The 21832-nt window shown below is 45.2% G+C and overlaps 1 protein-coding gene across 1 annotated transcript in view; it reads left to right on the forward strand.

The window, feature by feature from the left end:
* The window catches only part of LOC144102302 (uncharacterized), a 52834-nt gene that overhangs the window by 27940 nt on the left and 3062 nt on the right, over nt 1-21832 (forward strand). The window contains exons 9-14 of the mRNA XM_077635605.1: nt 807-1156; nt 5447-5598; nt 11505-11565; nt 15965-16060; nt 17783-17904; nt 21691-21760. Of these exons, the coding sequence (XP_077491731.1) occupies nt 807-1156; nt 5447-5598; nt 11505-11565; nt 15965-16060; nt 17783-17904; nt 21691-21760 (851 nt within the window). The remainder of the gene's footprint in view (nt 1-806; nt 1157-5446; nt 5599-11504; nt 11566-15964; nt 16061-17782; nt 17905-21690; nt 21761-21832) is intronic.

A 21832-nucleotide genomic window follows, 5' to 3' on the forward strand; every position in this document is an offset into this window, starting at 1 on the left:
CCAGAATTCCTTTGCTTCTAGCTGGAAAAGTTACTTTCCAGCTAGAAATAGCTGCTCTATTCCTATATGGGAATGTAATTATCTATAAGTACCATATATTGCCACATGTAACTCGACCTTTTTTGAAAAAAAATGGCTGTCTGAAATTGAGGGGTTGACCTATACAGACTAACTATTTGCGGGGTCTAAGGCAGCTTCGCCCAAGCTGCATGTGTACACACCATGTGCCGGTGCCTGTTTATGGCAAGATGTAAGAAGCCATATGAGAAAAGAAAAAAGAAACTGGAGGGTGTTCGAGCTTGGCTTTAAAGTGCTTGCATTGTGTAGAGTACAGGCCACCAAGCGTTCATGCTGCGTAAGAGACCTCAAAAGCAAGCGGGAAATTAACAACACTTTTTTTTTTAATTAGCTGTGGTTTACACTTCGGTTAACCCTGGTGAGAAGCGAAAGCTTCCTTGCATGGCTACGTTCACAAACGCCTCACACACTGCCATATGGATTGTCTGTAAAGCGTCGATGAAATGTTCGATGTCCAATGGGGCAGTTGCCACCTGCCACGGTGGCCAGGTTGTGATGACGTCAGTAGGCCGCATGACCTGCCACGTGACACCTGTCACATGACCGCACTAACGCTGCCCTCTTGAAAACCTAGCGTAGTGAAGCTTTCGCTTCAAAATTACCACTTTCGTACCTCGTGGCGATCCTCGGTGCCGGGCTTTCGCGCATGACCTGGCAAAAATTGCAGCTAGAGAGTAAGCACCCCTCTCCTTGTGACCCTTTCTTCCCCGTTTGACTGTTATGTTCAGGGCTCGAAGCAGCACTCCACCTCTGGCGCTCCGGCCACCACCCAGCCCCTCTCTGGATGTGGTGGAGGCAGGTCCGGTTGCAGCCGAGGCCAGTGTGGCAGCAGCCGAGGCCGGCGTGGCAGCAGCCGAGGCCAGTGTGGCAGCAGCCGAGGCCGGCGTGGCAGCAGCCGAGGCCGGCGTGGCAGCAGCCGAGGCCAGCGTGGCAGCAGCCGCTCCTGAGGTGCCGGCTGATGTGCCCATGGAAGAAGAAGCACCTGTTGCTGAACCCACTGCTGAAGAACAAGCTGCAGCCGCTATGCCACCACCACAACAGCCGTCACCACCAAGCCCCGCTGCACCCCCCCAACCAGGTTTGTTGCTATATCTCGGGTACCTATATATCCCAGGCGAAAATTTCAACTGGGACTATTTGGTTCCAGTTAAAGTGGTTTAAGGAACAATTTTGCACTTCATTGGTCCAGTTACAACTGGTTCCAGTTGAACTGGAAGCTTGTTCCTTAAACCAGTTGGCAACTAGTTCCAGTTGAGCTGGAAATTCGTTGTTGAAACCGGTCACTGGTTGCTCTTCAGGAAGCACGTCGTGTACGTACAGGCAGTGTAGTTCGCCAAAGCCAGAGTGCAATGCTGCACTTGAAAATTCATGAATGATGTGCCCAGATTTTAATGGGCTACGCTGCCTGTGTGTTCACAAAGCTTGTCCCTAAACGTTCAAGTGATGAAAGCACAGTAGTAAAAAGATCTGTCTAAAATTTACATTTATTTGCTCCATAATGCCTTTGAACTTTTGCACATGCAAGACGCCTCTGAGCTTTTATTGAGTCCTGAATCTTCTCAATCAGTGTTGCAGTCAGGTCCTGCATTGTTGGGGAGATGTCAATCTGATGCAACATCCCCCAGTGGGACAAGGCTGCATGCTGCAACAAAATAGCGAAATATCACACACTTGATAATGTATACTCATTAAAGTAGGCTTACCTGTAATGACCAGCTTTCTCTGAGGCAATAGGTCAAGGTTGCTGCAAAACGGAACATAATAGTTCATTTTTATAGGTGACAAGAGAATAGCGCACAGCAACCACTACAAACAAGCCCAGTAATTTACTTTACCAACGCAAGTCTATAAGCCGTCAAGGGATGCTCTTGTGGCACTAAAAAGCAGTTGTGCTGAGTGGAGTTTGCTTCCACACGCACTTTGGCACACCATCCAAATGCGTGTCCACTTTTCGGTTGTAGATCTCAGTTGCATACATCACCACCCTTTGTTTTAATGAGCAGCAATCGAGTTTGACAAAACAGCCAAACGAGTGCGTGAGCATAAAAATATAACTTGCCGCTAAATGCGCTAAAATTTTTACATTACGAATGCAAAAAGTAGCATAAAGTTCACTTCAATGAGCGAGCTGAGTACGCACCTGGAGAGGCACGATTCCAGCCGGTGAAAACTACTTGTAGTCCTAATTCGTACTGCTGGGTCTACTTTGCCGAGTAGTAAAAAAAAAAACTGTCTTCTTTCAGCCCCATCAAAGAAATAACTGCTGAAAAATCTTGCCAAGAATAGTAAGCGAAAAGTTAATTCCATGTCGAGGATCTTCAAGCACAACGTTTCCATGGAACGCGATGAGAAGTCGCACACGCCGTCCTCGCAACCATTGCCGCCATGGCTACCCTAGCTCATGTGGAGCTTGCGAAACTGACGCTTATTGACTGACTGATGTTTCTGAGAGGAAGAAGGAAAAGGAAAGAGCACGGGCCTGCCTACTGGCTCAAGCCGAGCCGCGTTCGCTGCCGCGTGCTGAAAGTTGGAGGGGTAAAGGATAGGAGAGCAAAGAGTGAAAGAAAAGACTCGCCGTGCTAATAGTCCCCGGGCCGATCCATGCCAGAGTGCTTCAAGCCAAGTACTCCGCCATATTTCAATAATAAGTTTAATATCTAGGTCCAAAGACCCGCTGCAGATATTAAATCGAGTATCAGGTATTAGTATACTTATTATGCTTATTACGCATATATATATTACGCTTATATGTTATTATACGCTTATTATGTATCGTCCCCTTTTTATACTTAGTACTCTGCTTGCTGTGGCTCAAAAAAGTTAATAATTTTTAAATTGTAACATATTACGTTTATCCCAGCTGTAACCGCCGTGCACAGTTTGCGCTATTATTGATAAAATACGTTACGAACTCCAACGCGATGGCGGCATAGAGAATGACACCGCACTATCTGCACCGCCGGTCCGTGCACGGCAGTCACGGCATTGATGGTGTGTCACGGTAGTTGCAGTCAGAAAAGTTCGTTTTGGTGGTTGGACAAGTATAAATAAATAAATATAATGTTACCCTGCCCGAAACACCTGTCACAACGGGCTAGAGTGCGGGCTTAATAAAAAGAAAAAAAATAGCTGTAATAATAACGCGGGCACACGATATGTTCGTGCTGCAGCACAACCCATGCAAACACGCAATGCAGAGTTGGAAGTTGCGTTATTCGCCAGGAGAGCATCTACGGGCATTTTCGCATGCAGCGCACACAGTGCGATTGTATTGATGGTGGCCGATAAGCAAGCTAATTTCACAGTGCGTGATGCGGGGGGGTCGACTTACATTCGAGTTGACTTACAATCATGTAAATACGGTAAGTGAAATTCAGCTGTAATTGTAAGCTTCCACATAGATCATTCCTTTGAAAAACTGTGAAAATTAAATGGGCCATATGACTAGCATTTTAAAGCCTATCACACAATAGCTTCCAGTGCATTCTTGCAGGTAAAAAAACTTGCGCCTTTTTCTTGCTTTCTGTTGAGGTGGGTTTAGCTCATGCCAGAGAAAGCTCCTCATGTGCTTTAATTGCTCTGCTCTTCTTGTGGCAACGCCCCTAGGTGTTCATGTTCTTGTCGTAGAATGACGTGTGTTGTTGTGCAGGTGAATTGTATTTTGCAGACACAAAGTTCGTTTTTGGGAAAAACTTAACATACAGTCCCCAGAATGCATTCGTTCATTAATGCTAATAGCAAAAGGATACTCGTGAACTGTAGTGCACACTTTCTTTTCTTCTGTCTTTTTTCAGACTGCTCGGGAAGCAAATCACAGTGAGTGACATTTTAAAAATTAATGTGAACAATGAATGTGAATGAAAATGAACGAACTCATTGGGAGTAGATACGGAATGAGAACAAACTTGTAAGAGCCGCAGAGATCAGTTCAGCTAATCAGAAGTTGACATTAACCAAAGTGATTGATCTATAAGCAGGAATGGGCCAACATAAATAAATATGTGCCAGTAGAGGAGGTGCTGAACTAATAACATTTATTCTGCATTGAGAAAACCATGAAAGGAGACACATACACTAGATTAAGCTTGGAGGACCCCTTTTATAGTGGCTCAGTGGCTGGTGTTTCCAAGTTCAGGGGCTCGATCCCCACTGTGGTGGTCATATTTTGATGGAGGCGAAACACGAAAGGTGCTCCTGTACTGTGCAGTTGTGCCGCCACGGAAGCTCAGTGGTTATGGTGCTCGGCAGCTTATCCAAAAGACACGGGTTCGATCCCAGCCATTGTGGTTGAATTTCGATGGAGGCAAAATGTTAGAAGCCCATGTTCTGTACGATGTCAGCACATGTTAAAGAACCCCAGGTGGTCAAAATTTGTGGAGCCCTCCACTACAGTGTCCCTCATATAGCCTGAAAAGCGTTAAGCCCCCATAAACAAAAAAACTGAAAAATGGTTGTTGAGGAAAGGAACTGGCACAGTAATTGTTTCACATATCTTGATGGACAACCATGCTATAAGGAAAGAGAGGGATGGCGGGAGCAAAAGAACAATGGAAGAAAAAGTTGCTGTATTGGAGGGCCTCCACTACATCTCCATTTCGCCTCCATTGAAACGCTGCCACCACGGTCAGGTTCAAACCCGGGTACTTCAGCTCAGTAGCCAAGTGCTCTAACCACTGAGCCACCGCAGCAGGTCCCCATAAACTAACTAAGCTGTATTGTGCAATATCGGCGCACGTCAAAGAGCCCAGGTGGTTCGAAATCAGTATTCCCTAAGACTCCACTAAGTCGTCCCTCATACCCCAAGTGTCGATTTGGGACGTTAAACCTCGCAATTTACAACTTACGCTTGGAGAAACAATTTGTTTTTAATATTGGCTTGTAACAGGTGGGTGGATCAGATTAAAAAGTTTGTAGGGACACGGTGGCTGCAGCTGGCAAAGGACAGGGTTAATTGGAGAGACATGGGAAAGGACTTTGCCCTGCAGTGGGTGTAGTCAGGCTGATGATGATGATGATAAAGCAGGATGAAGCAAGAAGATCCGACGCACGCAGGCTGAACTCCCAGCAGAGCTAAAATCAAATTGTAAACCAGCAAAGGTTCGGCGCATGCAGAATTGCAAAAAATAAAAAGCAAGAAAACCACATGTTCACAAGGTACATCTGTCTATGAAGCTAAGTTTTCTTTCACAAACTGATGACAATGGCTGACTGGTGCAGAAATCACTGGCTTTTAAGATATGATAGAATGGGGCATTCTGTTGATGCAGGACAACTTCAACTTGTTCACAGTGTCCCTTCTATAAGTAGCTGATGCCAAATTTGTCTGAATTGTGTCCACATTTGGCATTTCCTGGCATGGTTTCTCCAGAGAGAAGGCGGAGAAGGCGCCGGGTGTCCAGGTCACCACCAATTGTGCCCGTCCGCAGGCGTCGCCACATCATCATCGACGAGGAGCCACAGCTCAACGTGGAGGAGATGCGGCAGAACATGATCGAAAACGAAGCCCAGCCTCGCATTCAGGTATACGCACCTCCTTGACAGCCTAGCCCAGTCGAGAAAGACCATTTGGTACCGGCCAGGGTGCAGTGCGGACCTAATGAGATCTGATTGGTTTCAATTGGTTTTTAGTTGCTTCCAGTAGTGTTTCTGCCATTTCCACAACAGTTTATCATTCTCAATTGTATGCAGAGCTCCCATTTCTTGTGCCGGGCACTTCGGATCCAAGCTTGAATATCAAGACTTGCTTTTTCACTGTGCATTTAAATTACTTGGGGACTGTCACTGTGTACCTAGCACCATCTTTGTCATTTTATCCTACTCAGACTGAAGAGTGCGTGTAGTTTTTCCTCCATGCAAAAAATGAAGACTGGTGGATACTACCTCTGGAGGGTTGATATCGATTGGTTGTGGAAGCCTGGCTCTTCTGAACGAATAATAATGCCATTTCACTCAATTAGCATTGTGGCGTTTCATTACCTACCAGTGTTTTCAATTTTACATGACAGCAAAAAAGAGCTCTGACCAGCAGGCAGGATGACTTAGAAGTCAGAATGCAGTTGCATATAAGTCTTGGGAGCCGTTGTAAACACCCAAACATATGCCGCATATGACCTTTCGGACGAGTTGTGCTTAAAGTGCTGTCAAGTGTGTTGACAAATGTCAGTCACTGTTTTTCTGCTTCGTTTTGTAGACTAAACCTGTAAGTGTCATTACGATGATGAATGCAGTTTCAACTATCGATCTCAGCTCGTATTACTGGCAGAAAGCTGTGGATGTCATGGAGTGTAAAGACCACACTCTTTATACGTGATGATGTCTTATCAGTTTAAACTTATATGCTGTTTGCCTGAATGGTCTGGCCGCTTTTGAGTGGATTATAAACTCGCCTTCAGGGCTTCAAGTAGATCATCTGTTCGTGCTTCGTCGACATCGTTGTGGTCTTCTTGCCTCCTTTTCTATTTACCTCTAGACCACTTTTTATTGTTCCTGGTACTTTTCATCAAGTGTGGCTCAAGTTAATTCTGCACTGTGTCAGTTTTTCCGCTGCAAGCCCGCCATTCTTAGATATGTCGCTGACACCTCTGATGTGCACAACTGGGTCCTGGCGAAGTCTGGGCTGTCAAGGGCCTCCCTGTTCACCAGCCATCAAAGGATATCTCGAGCTTTGTGGCCTTTGCTGATATATTGTTGCCATGTCGTTGAATATTCCATCAATATAGACCATCCACTGACAGAATGGTTCAAGAAATACATTCCTTTCACCTCAGAGGGTTGAAAAACCCTCCACCCAAGAGAAAGTCCTTTCGTTGCTCATCATGTTGATGACCATGCCAAAGTGATAACCCATTTTGATGAATGGGCCCCCACTTAAGATTGCGCCAACACCAGAGGACTCTGGATCGGTGATGTTTTAGCCCAACAGCAGGGCCATGAATTTTCATTGCTTATAATTCCACGTGGCTTCCCCCTGCCACTGAGCAAAATTACTCCTTCACTGCATGATTGTTTGGCGCTCATGTGAGCTGTTGTCTAAATTCACCCTTATCTGTTTGGCTGGCATTTCGCATTCAGTAACTGACCAGCATGCCCTTTTCTGTTTATTTCAGCTAAAATACCCCATGAGACGACTTAGTCATGGGCCTTTGTGCCTTTAAGAGTATTCATTCAGTCACATATTCAGGTCCAGGCATCTACCACGACACAGACTGCTTGTGTTGTCACCCTGTGGAGCTGCCTAGCTGACTCGAGTGAGACCGGCGACGGACCATGCTTCTTTGCCACTTCAACTTTAATCAACATCACGACGAACAGTGCTGAGACGGCTCACTACGATCATCCATTGAAAGTCTCGACTCCCCTCTGACTTTGTGCTCAACAATTGCACCCAGAATCACCATAATGTCCACTCCGACAGGCCTGAGTAGCTAGCTGTCTGTGGGACCCCAGTAGCTATGTTCAGCAGCGCAGAATTAGATCCTTATTTGCCTACTGCTGGCCATCATGGTGTGTCACCCACATACGGTCAGTTACGTCATCATTTCTGTTAGTCCGGTTTGTACTGCACTGTGCGCCACTACATTGCTTCCTGCAACAAGTGTCAGCGTAGGAAAAAGACATCTGATTTGACTGCTGGTCCCTTTTAGCTAGGCTATTGGCATTACCCCCGATAGCTTTTGGCGTGTTGGCCTCGACCTCCATTTGTATTTTTATGACATTACATTCAGGGAATAACTGGGTTGCCATTGTGAGTGATCATGTGACTACTTTTCTTCTATAGGGGACACAATCTTGGCCAGAGGGCGCTGTGGATGCCAGCTAACAGCGCCCTCTCCGAGCGACTCCTCGTAATTGGTCATGCAGGGCGACGAGCTTCGCCACTGATTTGTGTGCGTCTGCCTCGTCCGCACGTGAACGAAACTAGTTTTGCGCACGCACGCTCGTTCTTTCTGGCTCACGCTTCGGCGCCGCTGTGAGAGGAGCTCGCTTTCTCTCCGCTTGTGCATGGACCTGTTGTGAAAGAAGAGCACGCCCGCTCAAGGGTTGTTCTCATGCTTGGACACTGCTGCGAAAATTTTGCATGTGTTCTCGTGCTTTAGAAAGGGAACAGCTCATGTGCGTGGCATCAAGCAAATAGTCCAAAAGGGCACTCTTTTCGTCACGCCCTAGTTTTGTGCCCAGAGTTCATAACCACGTGGTGTACGAAGTGAAAGCTGAAATTAAAGCCTACCTTCGAATGAAACTGTGCCACAAATGCGTTTCGGGTTTATTTTTTCTTTGTCAGCTTGATCTGCTTGCTTCCGCTATGCGTGCTGGTGGCGTTTCTGCTACCTTTTTCTTTTCCCTTTTCGTGGTGTTTCAATGGCTTTGGCGCTAGGCTGCTCACCCCACTGTCTCAGGTCAAATTACACTGCGTTTAGATTTGTGCGAAATACGAAAGCGCATTTCGCGATGTCGGTGTGCATTACTGAATCCCATTCTGTTGAGATTTGAGAATTTTAGCATGAGCATGCGCCTGATATTACCAATATGGTAATGCATTGCCGTTCTTACCGGTGTCACGCTTGCCTAGTTGCTTCTGCCGTATGGTCGTATTTACAGCAGATGGCGTATTTACCATACAGATATCTAGAAATAATAACTTAAACCGGGGCCCTTCAAAAACAGCTTTGTGCGCAATGTACGTACAGACTTGGGACGTTAAACTCACAAACCACAGGCACAACTCAGTTCTGATGTGCATCGATGGGGCGCGTAACACTATTGCACGGTCGCCAGAGGTCTACAGTGCGTGGTCTGTAATCTGCAGAGCTGCACTATTACCGCATGTGTATGACAGAGACGCAAGGTTAGTTCACATGGGGAATCGTGTCGGCCGAGTAAGTGCACATATATTAAGAGCCCGCCAGCACTCTCTCCTCTTGCCACAGGTGATGGATCATTAGTACTATTTTTATAACAAATACTGCAGTGCTTGATACTGCACCGATACTTTGCATTGAATGATTCCTGCCACCGGGTAATTTCTGTTGACAGCACACACGGCAGTAAGCAAATGCGTCATTTCAGGGAAGCCCACAAGTCAACCAACATGCTTCCCCGCCTTTAGGCAACCATGGTGCCACGTGCCACTTCGATCACCGTGTAAAAAGCTGCACACCAATGGACATAATCGGCACACTGTGCAGTTGTCAGGCTGTGCTCACATCCGCCGGGCCCGCGAGGAGACAGGCGCGAGCAGCACGCAGAGAGAGAAAGCGCGCGCAGCATGCTAACATGGCCAGTCAGAGCACCACGGTGCCGTCCCGCCCGATCGACACTTCAAAATTCCGCCGCTACGGGAGGAGCACGGTGCTGTCGTCGCATGGCAAACTTTAGGTTTGGGCCCCTATAACAGGTTACCTTTAACCACCATGCTCCACAACAATTGTTCACACGACAGAGATTTTTTTTTTTTGTCAGGCGTCATCCATGACATTCTCTGCTCATGTCCCTCCTGGCATAAACTGACCAGAGCCTATCATCCCCAGACCAATGGCCTTATACCGATCACCTCAACCGAACATTGACTGATATGCCATCTGTGTACATCTCAGTCGACCACAGTGCTGCTTTTTACACTCACATTCAGTTCTTCTAACCACGACTTTGTCAGGTTTTTGCAATTTTATATACCCAATGTTGCCTTTGGACACATTGCTAGCATCCAAACTACAGAGTACACATGGTATAACATCGCACAAGCTAATCTGAACTGATGAACCAACTTGTCCGTGCCCGCATAGCCACTTCGCAAACCTATTAGAAGTAGGTTTATGACTGCTGGCATTTGAGGGCTACCTTCCTCAGTGCCCACTCATTCTACTCTATTTGGCACTTCAGACTCTGAAAATCTTCTCATTCACTGGCCCTTACCAAGTGCTCCGTCAGGTGACCACTTGGCCTACGAAATGGCGCCCTTCGGTTGTTCAAGGTCATCCACTGCCCGCGGCCACCGATCTCATTGTTCGGCTTAGGCCATACCACACAGCAGATCCACTCCTAGCATAGCATCAGAAAGATGCTTTTACAGCCATAGGATTACATCAAGCTGATAAGTTTTGAAAGCAGGAAGATCAAGAGCGGTTCCCATGCTGCAATGTGGAGAACGAAAAAACTTTATTTGAGGGCCTTAGCAGTCTGGCAGGCTCCGCCTCCCAGTCAGGGAAGACTGATTGGGTTAAATTCTCTTTTGGCCAGTTCCAATTGGTCTTTCGTGACTGGGCTGCGTCTTGCACGTATGTAATACTCTCCCCTTTTATATGCATCTTCGTGGATCATTACTTCTACTAAGCAGTTTTTTCTTGTTATATTTTAGTGAAATATCTTCATACAGTACAGAACGAGCTACACAGTGGAGCAGGACATTAGGATATAATAAAACGGGGGGTGACACATTAGGTCACTGCACCAGGTACCACTTGCTCTAGTAACACCAGTAGTGGGACAATTAATTCTGGATAGCTGTTGCTTTCGCTTTGTTCATAAAAATGCATTTATGTCTGTGGTGGAGGAAGTGGAAAAAAGAACTTTATCCGAGACTAGTGTTAGGGCCCCATCAAAAAATTGGCAAAGGTCAAACTCTGTTAAACCTAGTTAGTAGTGCGTTAGCTCTGCGGTTATGATTGGTTTTGGTTTTAACTGCAATTAAATAATTGACGCTAATTTGTTCTGGTCGCTAACTAGCACAATGCAATCACTTGACCTAAGCTTTCCAACTATATATGACTGGATACTATATCGCAAAGTTTGGTTCTAACTGAAATGAACTAATTAGTGCTAATTAATAATGGTTGCTAACTAGCACAGCACATTTGCACTCAACCTAGCTTTCCAATGGTATGTGACTAGATGTGGTGCAAAGCTTGGTTTTAATTGCAATTAATGCTAATTTTGCCCATTAATTATTTGACATAACTGCATAATTAACCAATGGTCTAAACTCAGTTGATCATGTGACACATACTATGCTCAGTCACATAGCTAGACAGTTGCGCAATCGACCAAGTCCTGCTTTGACTTTGGCTGATCTTGAAGGTCAAAGTACCGGCATGAGGCGTTTTCTGAAGTTGTACCCCGATGAGTAGACACCCTAAAAGAAGCACTTACTCCACTAAGGCTGGTCATAATAAATGTTTTATCTGGTCAATCGGTCCAGAAGGAAGAGGGGAGGGTAAGGGAAGGTAATGGCAGCGTTACATGGATCCAGGGATGTGCTCTGAATGGGCACTGATCTTCAGACAGTTGGGACAGTCAGAGCAGTCTCATGCCACTCTAGTGATCTTTGCAGTGGAATGAGTGTGCTTGTTCCACATTGAGTGGTATGGGTGCTGTGGAGGGAAGACATGCAGTGCATCCGGCCCTGATGTTGTGGTACCTTTCCTTTCTAGGACATGGTGATGCTGCCCAATGGCCAGGGCGTGGAGGAGCTGTTCCGGCAGCCTTGTCGCCGTATGTATACTGCGCCCAATACTTGCATCACGTTGATTTTCAGTTGCCGTGGATACCACATTGACACGTGCATGAGCTAAATCTGGCTTCATTTCAGTGCAGTGCCATAATAGAGAGCTTTAAAATAGCATATGAGCTCTTATGTATGCTATACACAAGCATTTAGTGAGAAGTTAAAGGGAAAATCGCATAAGCACTTTAGTTTATCGTATACCAACCTGAACGCAATGACAGCGCATGCCGCAGTGGCACCATTTGGTGTTAAAATGTGAAAATATTTTGTGACACATTTTTTGCATTTGGCCAAGGTTATCCAAGTCGTATCGGGTAGATAGCCAGTTCCATGGCCAGTTAAGTCGAGTCGGGGCCCAATTTCTTATAGGTAACTGAACCGAGCAAGGTTTTTGATAACGTCATGCTGAGTTCTTTCGGGCCCTTCTGCCTAGCGCTGAAATGACTACATTTGGCAAGGCCTCCTTGGCGTAAAAATTCAAATCAAGGCAATCCACAGTCGGCGGTGGCTTGTTAGGGTCAAGAACTGTGGAATCGTTACACAGAATCGAAAATTGGGCTAGTTTATCCCTCATTCTTTATGCTGTTGGCAAATGGAGGCAAAGCAAATATCCCATGTACCATTTAAGGGCAATGAATATGCCCTTAAATGGGGTCTCCTCATCAAGTAGTATGTATCAAATGGCTCTCGGCTAGCATTATTTGTGCAAAAATCTTTCACACTGCAAACGCGCAAATGAGGACAGAGTATGAGCCTAGTGGAAGGGACCATTTCAAACTGGCTAGAACACAGTGTGACATATTTGTAAGCCAATTGAAACCAGTCAGGTTAAAGTTAGCATCTGTTGCATTTGTTGCTGTTGTTTTGTTTTGTTTTTTAACTCGAAGAGTTCTTCCTAGCCATTTCATGGCTGTGCTTTCTATACCAGAGAATTTGGCACAGTGATTTTAGATTTTAGACGGGACTCAAACCCATGACCCTTGGGTTGTGAGCTACTGACTAGGGTATGCAAGGCATGCTTGTATGGCTTGGGAACAAGCAGGGGTTTATATGTGTCATGTGGTTTTTCATATAAAGTAGTATCTATTCAACACTACCTCAAATAATATGGTTTTAGTGACTTTTGGCTTCTTTTGCATGTGTATTAAGTGGAGATGTGGCAATTAAGTCTATTTTCATTATTTATTCACGAAATGTAACCCCATTTGGCAGAGATATGCAACTTTGTATGCCGAGTTGGCAGCTACTTTTTATTTTAAGGTAGCTAGTATAGTTGTGGAGATATAAAAAATAACACCGTCATAAGGTCAGCCCTGGGGCATTGATATAATAAAAATTAAATAAAAAGCCTTTTTTTAATGTCAGTATGCTTACAAATCTCTGTTCTGTGCAATAAAGCTGTCAGTTTTTCTACTAGATGTCCAGTACTCATGTAAATAAAAGTTAAGCCCCAGCATGCATACTTGAGAACATTTCTTACAAAATGACTTTATAAAATTATTACACTTATACGTAGAAAAATGAAGTTTTATTGCTCTTTTGAATGTCTCAAATTCATGCGCAAAAAAATTTACCAATAAATATGACACTCCCTAGTGCCAAATTTGAGTGCAGCTTGATTTTGCTGTATATTGAGGCTAGGCATGTGCGAATAGTGGTTTTTTTGGTTCTAATCAAATAGCAATTTTCTTCGGATAATTTTGAATTCAATATTTCAAATACTTTTGGAACACAGAAAAGGCTAAATGGCACAATAATCATTTCTGAAATCATGTATTTTTCAAGCACACGAGGTCATTACATTTAAAAAAAAGGGAATGTATTGAAGCTTTGTCACACATTTTGAATGTGTGTTGAGGTTCTGTAAAAATGGCCATCAGTAGTTGGCACCTCCAAGCTACACGTGGTTCCAAAGTATCTGCGGGGTCTGAGACCTGTATGTCAGGCCTCCAACGCTTTGCCATTTTGGTCATTGATTGCTTTACAGATTCATGCATATGGCATATGGCAAGGTGAATGTCCGGTTTTGGCTATTCTGTGAACTTTTAATAAGCCAATAAGCTCTGTGACTTGGTGGTTGTAGTTCAGGCTTGCTTCATGATGGTGAAGGCATTACCTGCGAATATCCTCGAAACATCCGCCGGGGGATATCTGGGATGGATATCTGTCTGGGGGCTAAATAATTATATTTGTACCTCCGTCAGAGGTCCGTGCTAGAGCCAATGGACATTGGCAGATCTCCCACAGATATCCAATGAAGGACATACTTCGGAGATCTGATGAATGTACGCTGGTTGATTGGGACATATATGTCAGCCCAACAGCAGACCCCATTCTAGCAGGTGACGGTGCAGCTCGGGTAGATTGGGCATTTTTTAATTACCTGGCGTGATGTCATTTTGACGCCACATTCGAGTCCATATGGCATTGTGACCTCGGTCAATTATGGCTCAATAGAACTTGCTAAGCCGCCATATTATGGTGACGACAGAAGTCTCTGATTGGCTGCTTAAGATGACGTTTCTGTAGAGTTGAGGGAGACGTGCACTAGGAAACCGAAATTTATTTTTTTGGCTATTCAGTCAAATACTTATGCCGTTCAAAATTTTCGGAAAACATTTCACTACCCTTTTAAGAGTACAATGTGAAGCATTACTGCTTTGTCACACAAGGGCTCTAGACTATCGCACTGAACAAACACTCCTTCAGTGGTGCAGAGCGGCACGGTACAACCCTTGTCTGATTGTAGTGTCCTCTTTCACGTTTGCTACTTCACGCGAGAACCCATTGCAGCGTGCCTGTCCGTTTGCTTCAAGGAGGGACGCTAAAGCCACAAATAAAGCGTCGTCATTTGGAGCGGGGCCATGAGGCACGTGACCTGCATATTCTGAGTAGTGTGTGCCCATTCCCGTGGTAAATGACATGGAGTCTACAATCAGCTCCCATAGTTGCCCATGTATGTGCTGGTTGACGGTGCAACTGGCAATTCATGGACTAGCAATTTTTTGATAAATCTTACTCTGATTTGAACATAATCAGCCATGCACCTGTGCAGCAATTAAGGGGTCCACAATCTTTGCGCAAAAATTTGTCCAACTAGAGCAAGACAGTGCGTCATTTTTCACAAATTCTGTTTACCGTATTCATTATGCAAGAGATGGGGCAACCTGTTTGCAACCCCTCTCACCTGCCCCCACCATACCCTCTTCATTCACTTTCCATCTTACAGTTCAGCTTTCCTCTCTTCCGCTGCTGCCTTTTCACCTTCTCTTCGTATTCGCCCTATTTTTTTCAGCCTTTGCCATGCTCTTTGCCTTGCTGTAGCTTTGCTGGTTACTCTAAGAGCTGCGCTGTAAAAGCAGAATCATTCTACTGTTATTTGTTAATCGTTATGAAATGCCAGAGAAATGAGTACCTAATTGCAATCACAGAAAAAGTGAGAGCTGAGAAAATCAACCTTAAGGTTTATTCTCTTCTTTGCCTCATTCATCGTCTCATGTGCTTTTTACTCAGAGACATGCACCCATGCTACCAGTGGAAGTGCTCACCTTCCAGTCTCTCCTCTTCATGGTGACACTAAGATGGCAGTTCTCTGTCGTCGGACCACCTTAAGCGTGATTCACTCACAATTCCATACGAACACTCATAAAAAACATCACTTTAAAAATTTTTTGTCACAAGATAGGTGACCTGAGAGTTACGATAAAAAATTGAGAAATAGAAAATTTTGACCAAATTGGACAATCTAATTGTTCCATCTCCTCTTAACCAGTCCCTCATCTCCAATTACCCCTCTCTTCTAAAGCACCCTAAGGACAGTTTTTTTCAGGTGCAAGGGATACGGAGTAGTTGTGGGATCCGGAGACCACACAAATGAAACTAGAGGCATAGCTGGCAGGTGCCAAAAATTGACATTTTTGATCTTCTGTTACATCTTTTTGTAGTTTCAGTGGTCCTGAAGTGCTGACATACTTGGGACATGTGTTCCAGTACGTAGGCAAGCATCGAAAGCACGCATCAAATCATGCCGACGACACAGCATAAAGCACTTCCCACTGCAAGAGTAACAAGCAGGGCAAGGTGACCTTCATTAATAGCCACGGCACTGGCACAGACAGAGAATGAGAACAGAATGCGGGCACAAAACGCTAACCTTGACACTGCACTTCTGTGTTGCTGTTCTTTTCTCGATCTCTCCCTGTGGCCCCTTGCACTAGCGCCGCAGCACTTCCCATGCCTTCGTCGTATCCAAACAAGGCAGCATGCACCGTTGAGAGGAGTGGCATTGTTACTCAGCAGAGTCTATGTGAATGCCGAGACCGGCTGGGATCAGCTGGGCTTTCTGTACCAAGAGTTGCTGCATGCTCCTTGGTGGGTTCTGCCCAGGACTGATTTCGGTGCAGCTGCTGCGGCTATGGCAACGAATCAGGACACTGCCAGAGCCAACAGGCCGTCAGCGTGCTGTGGCTATAGAGGAACCAGGTAGGTGGGAAACCTTCTCACAAGGCACAGCTTCTCTCTCTCTTACTTGTGCTGCTGAGCTCTGTGCCTTGGGCTCAGCAGCAGGAACAAAGGCTCTGGCTGCCTCGTTAAGGGGGAATTTTTCATTGGAGAAGTGTGGAATAAGTTGCCTCTTGCCGGTACTGGCCCAGCTTTGAAGGCTGATATGTGGAGGCCAACCAGAAGTCTTGAAATTAAGTAGAGGACGCTACAGCATGCAATGGAAACAAAAATCCTGAGTGTAGCATTAAAAGACGAGAGAGCAGAGTGGGTCAGGGAACAAATGCTTGTTAATGACATCCCAGTCAAAGTAACCGAGGATGACAACCTTAATGTGGAAGCATTAAATGATAATCTCGCAGATATTACTATAATGGAGTGTGCAGTAGAAGTTGGCGGGAAGATAGTTAGGCAGGATACTGACAAGTTCTCTCCGGAGATGAAAGACCTGATTAAGAAACGTCAAAGCATGAAAGCGTCCAACTCTGCAGGTAGAATATAATTGGCATAGCTGTCAAAGTTAATAAGCGCATGATAACCAACATATAAAAGTATAATATGGATAGAATTGAGCATGCTCTAAAGAAAAGAGGTAGCGTTAAAAGCACTCAAGAGGAAACTAGGCATAGACACTGCGACTTATACACTGAAAAATACTGTAGTTAGTTGGCTGGCAGTGCTTATGTCACCTGTATTGTTTTAATGGAAAAGCATTATATGGTTCATTGGCAATGAAACCCAGCATCATTGTTGACCAGCAGCAGTGGTCCCAGAAATCCCAGATGATGTCACTGTGGTATCAAAGAAAAAAATTTCTGTAGAGACACTTTAGACTGCTTACGTGTGAGAATGTGAAAGCTTTATATGTCCACGTCCTATGTGTTCGATCATGCTATGTTGCAGAATGTCTATTAGGTATGACTATGCATACTTTGTACAAACGCTTAACACCTTGCATTACTGTACTTATAAAATGCTGAGTCATGCTACATTGGAAGAGGTCTCTGCCCTGTAGTGGGTTTAGTCAGGCTGATGATGATGATGATGCTACTTTACAGAATGACTGAGTCATTACTATGACTATGAGCCATGACTGTCCATACTTTCTACAGCAATGTGAAGTGCTGAGTCATGCTGTATTGCAAGATGAATATGAGTCTTGACTTCCATAGGTCATAGTATGTTACATATCGTCATTCATGACTACACGTTTGTTTGCATGCGTTGTGACATCGTACACCAGCGTTCCGACATTTTCCGAATTTTGTGTCATGGATGGTGGACACTTTAGTGCTAATGGGACATATACTTTCGCATTAAAATAAAATTTTTTCTGAAAGGGTGAGGAATTGACCCAGGACTTTCAGATTGCGAGGTGATGCACGCAATCCCCATAGGCCATAATACCACATTGCTCCTTGGCGAACGAAGGTGAACCTAGTGTATGCGTTGTCTTATGAGTGTATGCTAATGAGTAAGTTTGTCATTAGAAAGAAAGAGGAAAACTTTTTTCAATAAAAAACGAGAAGGTAATAAATAGTGCTTTCTCATTCAAGGCATGTAAGAAGTCTGTCTGAAGAGCCCTCCGTAATTTTTCTTTTTCTGTACACAAATTTCCCTCTAATGCCTGCTGGTAGGCTGAGTAATTAAATAATAAATAAATAAATGCAGTCTTGGAACTGAGACCACTTTGGCGCTTTTCAGAACCTGAACCGGTTCCCGAAGTGGCACCAGTCCCTGAACCCGCACCAGTACCTGAACCTGCACCAGTACCTGAAGTGGCACGTGAAGAGCAGGTCATGCCAGAGGCCGGCATGGAGGCACAGGTCAGTGCATTTTACCTCAAACTGGGGTACACTCTCAGGCTGCAGTATATGCCAAGAGTTTCCTTCTCAGCATGCAATGGGTAGTGGTGTGTAAAGTTTCCACTGATTTATTTATTTATTGATACTGCAGTCCAAGATGGTGGTCCGAGCAGGAAGGCCAGTACAAAATGCTTCAGTAAGAACAGAAAAAAAAATGACGATTACGATAGCCGGTAATGCTAAATTTGAGCGCAGCTCTTCACATGCCACCTGCTGCCGCTTGTATGTGGGTTGCGCCACTAGCCACCCTCCGGGATCTTCCCGTGGCAGCCACCTTCCAGTTGTCTATTCCTCCACTCTCGTCATGTCAGCTGGCATTTCGCTCTTCTACCATGAAAGGTGGCCTGTTACGCCGGCAAATACGACACGGAATCCACAAGCAGGCACCTCAGAGCTGCAGCCTAATAATAAGAGAACAACTTGGAGCAGTATCCAGTGTGGACTAGTTAATGCTGTGTTCACAAACAACTTCTCAATGTTTCCTTTTTAAAGTATAGCGGCACCAAAGATGGTCACAAGAAATTACCATCCAGCGTGAAGAACAGGAACTGCACACTCAGCATTGCACACAGGTGGGCAGTACCTGGGCTGAGTGTTGGTTGTTTGTTAGCGCTAATTGCTGTGTGCTTTGAGAGGGAAGGCTGTAGAAAAGATTTACCTCCTCATCCGTTTCACAGCACCTCATTCTACTCCCTACAGCAGCCATATTTCATAACACAAATGCCCACAATGCAATCACTAATTCATAAGGTTGGTATTTAATTCTTACAGGGCAGGCTTTTGCCAAGAACAGTGCCAATTCGACAAGAGGAACATGTAGACATTACTTTCGTCATGGCCATCCCAGTTGATGGTAAAAATGTAAACGGTGGCATTGAGCATTTGGATAGTTGCGCAGATCTCACTGTTGATACTACAGTTGAATCCCGGCACAACGAATACCACTTCAACGAAATTTTTGCCACAACGAAGTATTTTTCATTCCCTGCGAAATCCCAATAGGAGTTAATGTATTAAAACTCTCTCAAAAACGAATTACTTTGTGAGCCCGCACTCGCTTCTACGAATTTTTCGCGAGCCTTCGATCTCTTACAGCACCCAAATTTTGAAGAAAGGCGGGCCACTGACCGGTGAAGGCTCACAAAAGTGCAAAACCGCGCGGCTTCAAGGGGAACAGGAGCCTACCTGTCAAGTACGTGGCAAACAGCCGGTCGTGAATGACCCGCCATTTTTGCTGACTTGGTGGTGGCACTTCGCGACATGAGCAGACAAAATCGAAATGTTTGTTTGCTCTTGGACAATTGTTCAGCGCACCGCATTGACGATGTCAAGCTGTCAAGTGTGGAGCTGAAGTTCTTCTCGCCGAACTGTACCTCAGTCGTTCAACCCCTGGACCAAGGCATCATCCAGAGCATGAAGTCTTCCTTCCAGGAGAGGTTGATCCAGAGGCTTCTCTTGAACACCGACACTAGTAGGGAGATGAAAGTCGATCTTTTCATGGTTTTAGAAATGATGGCTGCAGCATGGAGAGCAACACGGTGCAGCGTGATCCGCAACTGCTTCAAGCGCGCTGGGTTTGTCGACAGCAAGGCGACCAGCACGACTGCAGCCGCGGAAAGTGTACCATCGTCATGGACTCCGGGGATTGACGTTGCTTGGAAATCACTCCAGGAAGCTGGAAACGTTCCTGCTGACATAGCGCTGGACAATTGTCTCGATGCTGATGCCGACGTGATTGCCCATGAGGAACGAAGCGATGAAGACATCATCAAAAGTGTTCACGAGCCGGAAGAGCCGTCTGATCCTGAAGACGACTCCGCTCAAGATTTACCTGCCCCGGAAGCCTCATCACAGGTACTGGATGCCTTCGACGTTATTAGAAAATTCCTTGGCACACACGATGACGACGTTGCGACATCGCTGTTAACAGAGTGCGAGAGTCGCGTGATGCCGCTGCTGCCAGCGAAACACAAGCAGGCTAAGCTCACAGATTTCTGGCAATAAAACTATGTTTTGCTGGAGTTATTGTCTTGCAATTTTGGTTAATTTCTCGACAGCAAAATTTCGCGACAACGAAATTTCTCGCGCGTCCTGTCGATTTCGTTGTAGCAGGATTCAACTGTATCTTGATAATCTCTACAGAGCACAGTCTAAGAGTGGTCACCAGTGCAAGCGTGAGCAAACTGGGTAAAACTAGTGAAGGAGCACAAGCAGAGCAGAAGGCGTAATGCCGACCTGTCTCTGTCTTGACCCCTGTCTAAAGTCTCTCGCTGAATGACCTGGGTCATGAGGATCCAGTGCTTTTCGTCCTAACAAGCACTGCTTCCAAATGTGTCCGAAACTCTATATGGGGGGTTCTCTCATGGGGTATTTTTTCCGGTTCCACCCATTTGCAGCAGCAACGTAAGTGTGACCTGTCTCTAGTGGAAGTGTTGAGGCACTGGGCAACTCTACCTTTCGTAACCTTGTGAGTAAATTCGAGGATGAAGTTGGCTTTCTAAACTGGTCCGAAATGTCATGAATGACGTCCTTCATCACGCTGTCTTCGTGGACGTGAATTAAAAATCATCAAGATATCAGAGCTCTTGACCAGACCAAGTGGCTACAATGTCTATAAGCACTGTTCCCACCTAGTCAAGTACAGATTGCAGAACAGCAGTGCAAATGGGCATAATGATGGAGATCCAGTATCTTTTGCCTGCAAATTAATATGCGTGTAGGAGGTGGCTGAATCCTGCTAACAACATCCATTAGATGTTCACCATGTTCACTTTCCGAGGTGCACCTGTTTCGAGGTTTCTATTTATTTTCGTTCATTTATCAATTTATACCACAGCACCAGGCTTTGCATTACAGTGTTTGCGAACAACTGCTAACAATAAACAGTGCAGCACAATTGCACGCAGCAACCAGTATTGGTCAGCATGTACAAAATGAAACATGAATATTGCAAAGAACGAGCAAAACTTTCATTACACAATATGAATACAACCTCTGAGGACAAGCTGTTTCATACAGTTATAGTCTGCAGAAAACACAACATTTTGAGTGCATCTACAATGACACAGTTACGGACTCTCTGCCCCTGAAATGTTCTCTACATTGCCAAAAAAATGTGTTGCAGAGTGTAGTGAACTGCAGATCTCTGCAGTTCACTATACTTTGCAACAGCCTGTCTTGGCAATGTAGGGAACATTTTGGGGGCAGGGTGTCTGTAACTATGTAATACCGCCAAATAGTTTGGCTGCTGCACAACGGTGCACCTGGCCGCCTAGCACGTTGTTCTCCATGCGGTAACTTCAGTGTGTCACTGCAGCAGCTGGCGCCATCTGTGAGAGCCTTTTGTAACTAGATGTGTCTAGCAAATTTGTTGTAATCAAGATAACGTTTTTATTTATTTTTTTTCAGATTGAAAGTTGCCAGTTGTATTAGACACACACACCTAAAATAATAAGTATTGACACTATGCTATGTTTTCAGAGAAACCAAGTAACTGCAAACGGGAACTATACTGCACTGTGCAATGAGGAGGACCATGTTTTGGTTCCATAGCTTCTGCTGCATTGCCAGAAGAAGCTATCGTGGAGTATAGGTATGCTGCAGGCATACCTATACTATGGTCATTTGAAGAAAGCATGTGTATGCATGATTTGTGTGTAGTTTTGTGTAGCTTGGCTGAGACATTGGTGAGGTTGCGCCGCAACTGTTGCATGTATAAGTGTTCACTTGTCCATGGCATCCCTGTAGGAGCCAGCCGAAGAGGGTAGCAGCCTGGAGGTGGCCAGAAGGCCCTCACTGCTACAGGAGGACACCACAGGTGAGAGGGGCTGCACTGCTGGCTGATAGTTTTTCGCTGGTCCTTGATTAATGAAGTCTTATTCACCTTAGT

This window comes from Amblyomma americanum, chromosome 8 (assembly GCF_052857255.1).
Source record: "Amblyomma americanum isolate KBUSLIRL-KWMA chromosome 8, ASM5285725v1, whole genome shotgun sequence".
In the NCBI taxonomy this organism is placed as follows: domain Eukaryota; kingdom Metazoa; phylum Arthropoda; class Arachnida; order Ixodida; family Ixodidae; genus Amblyomma; species Amblyomma americanum.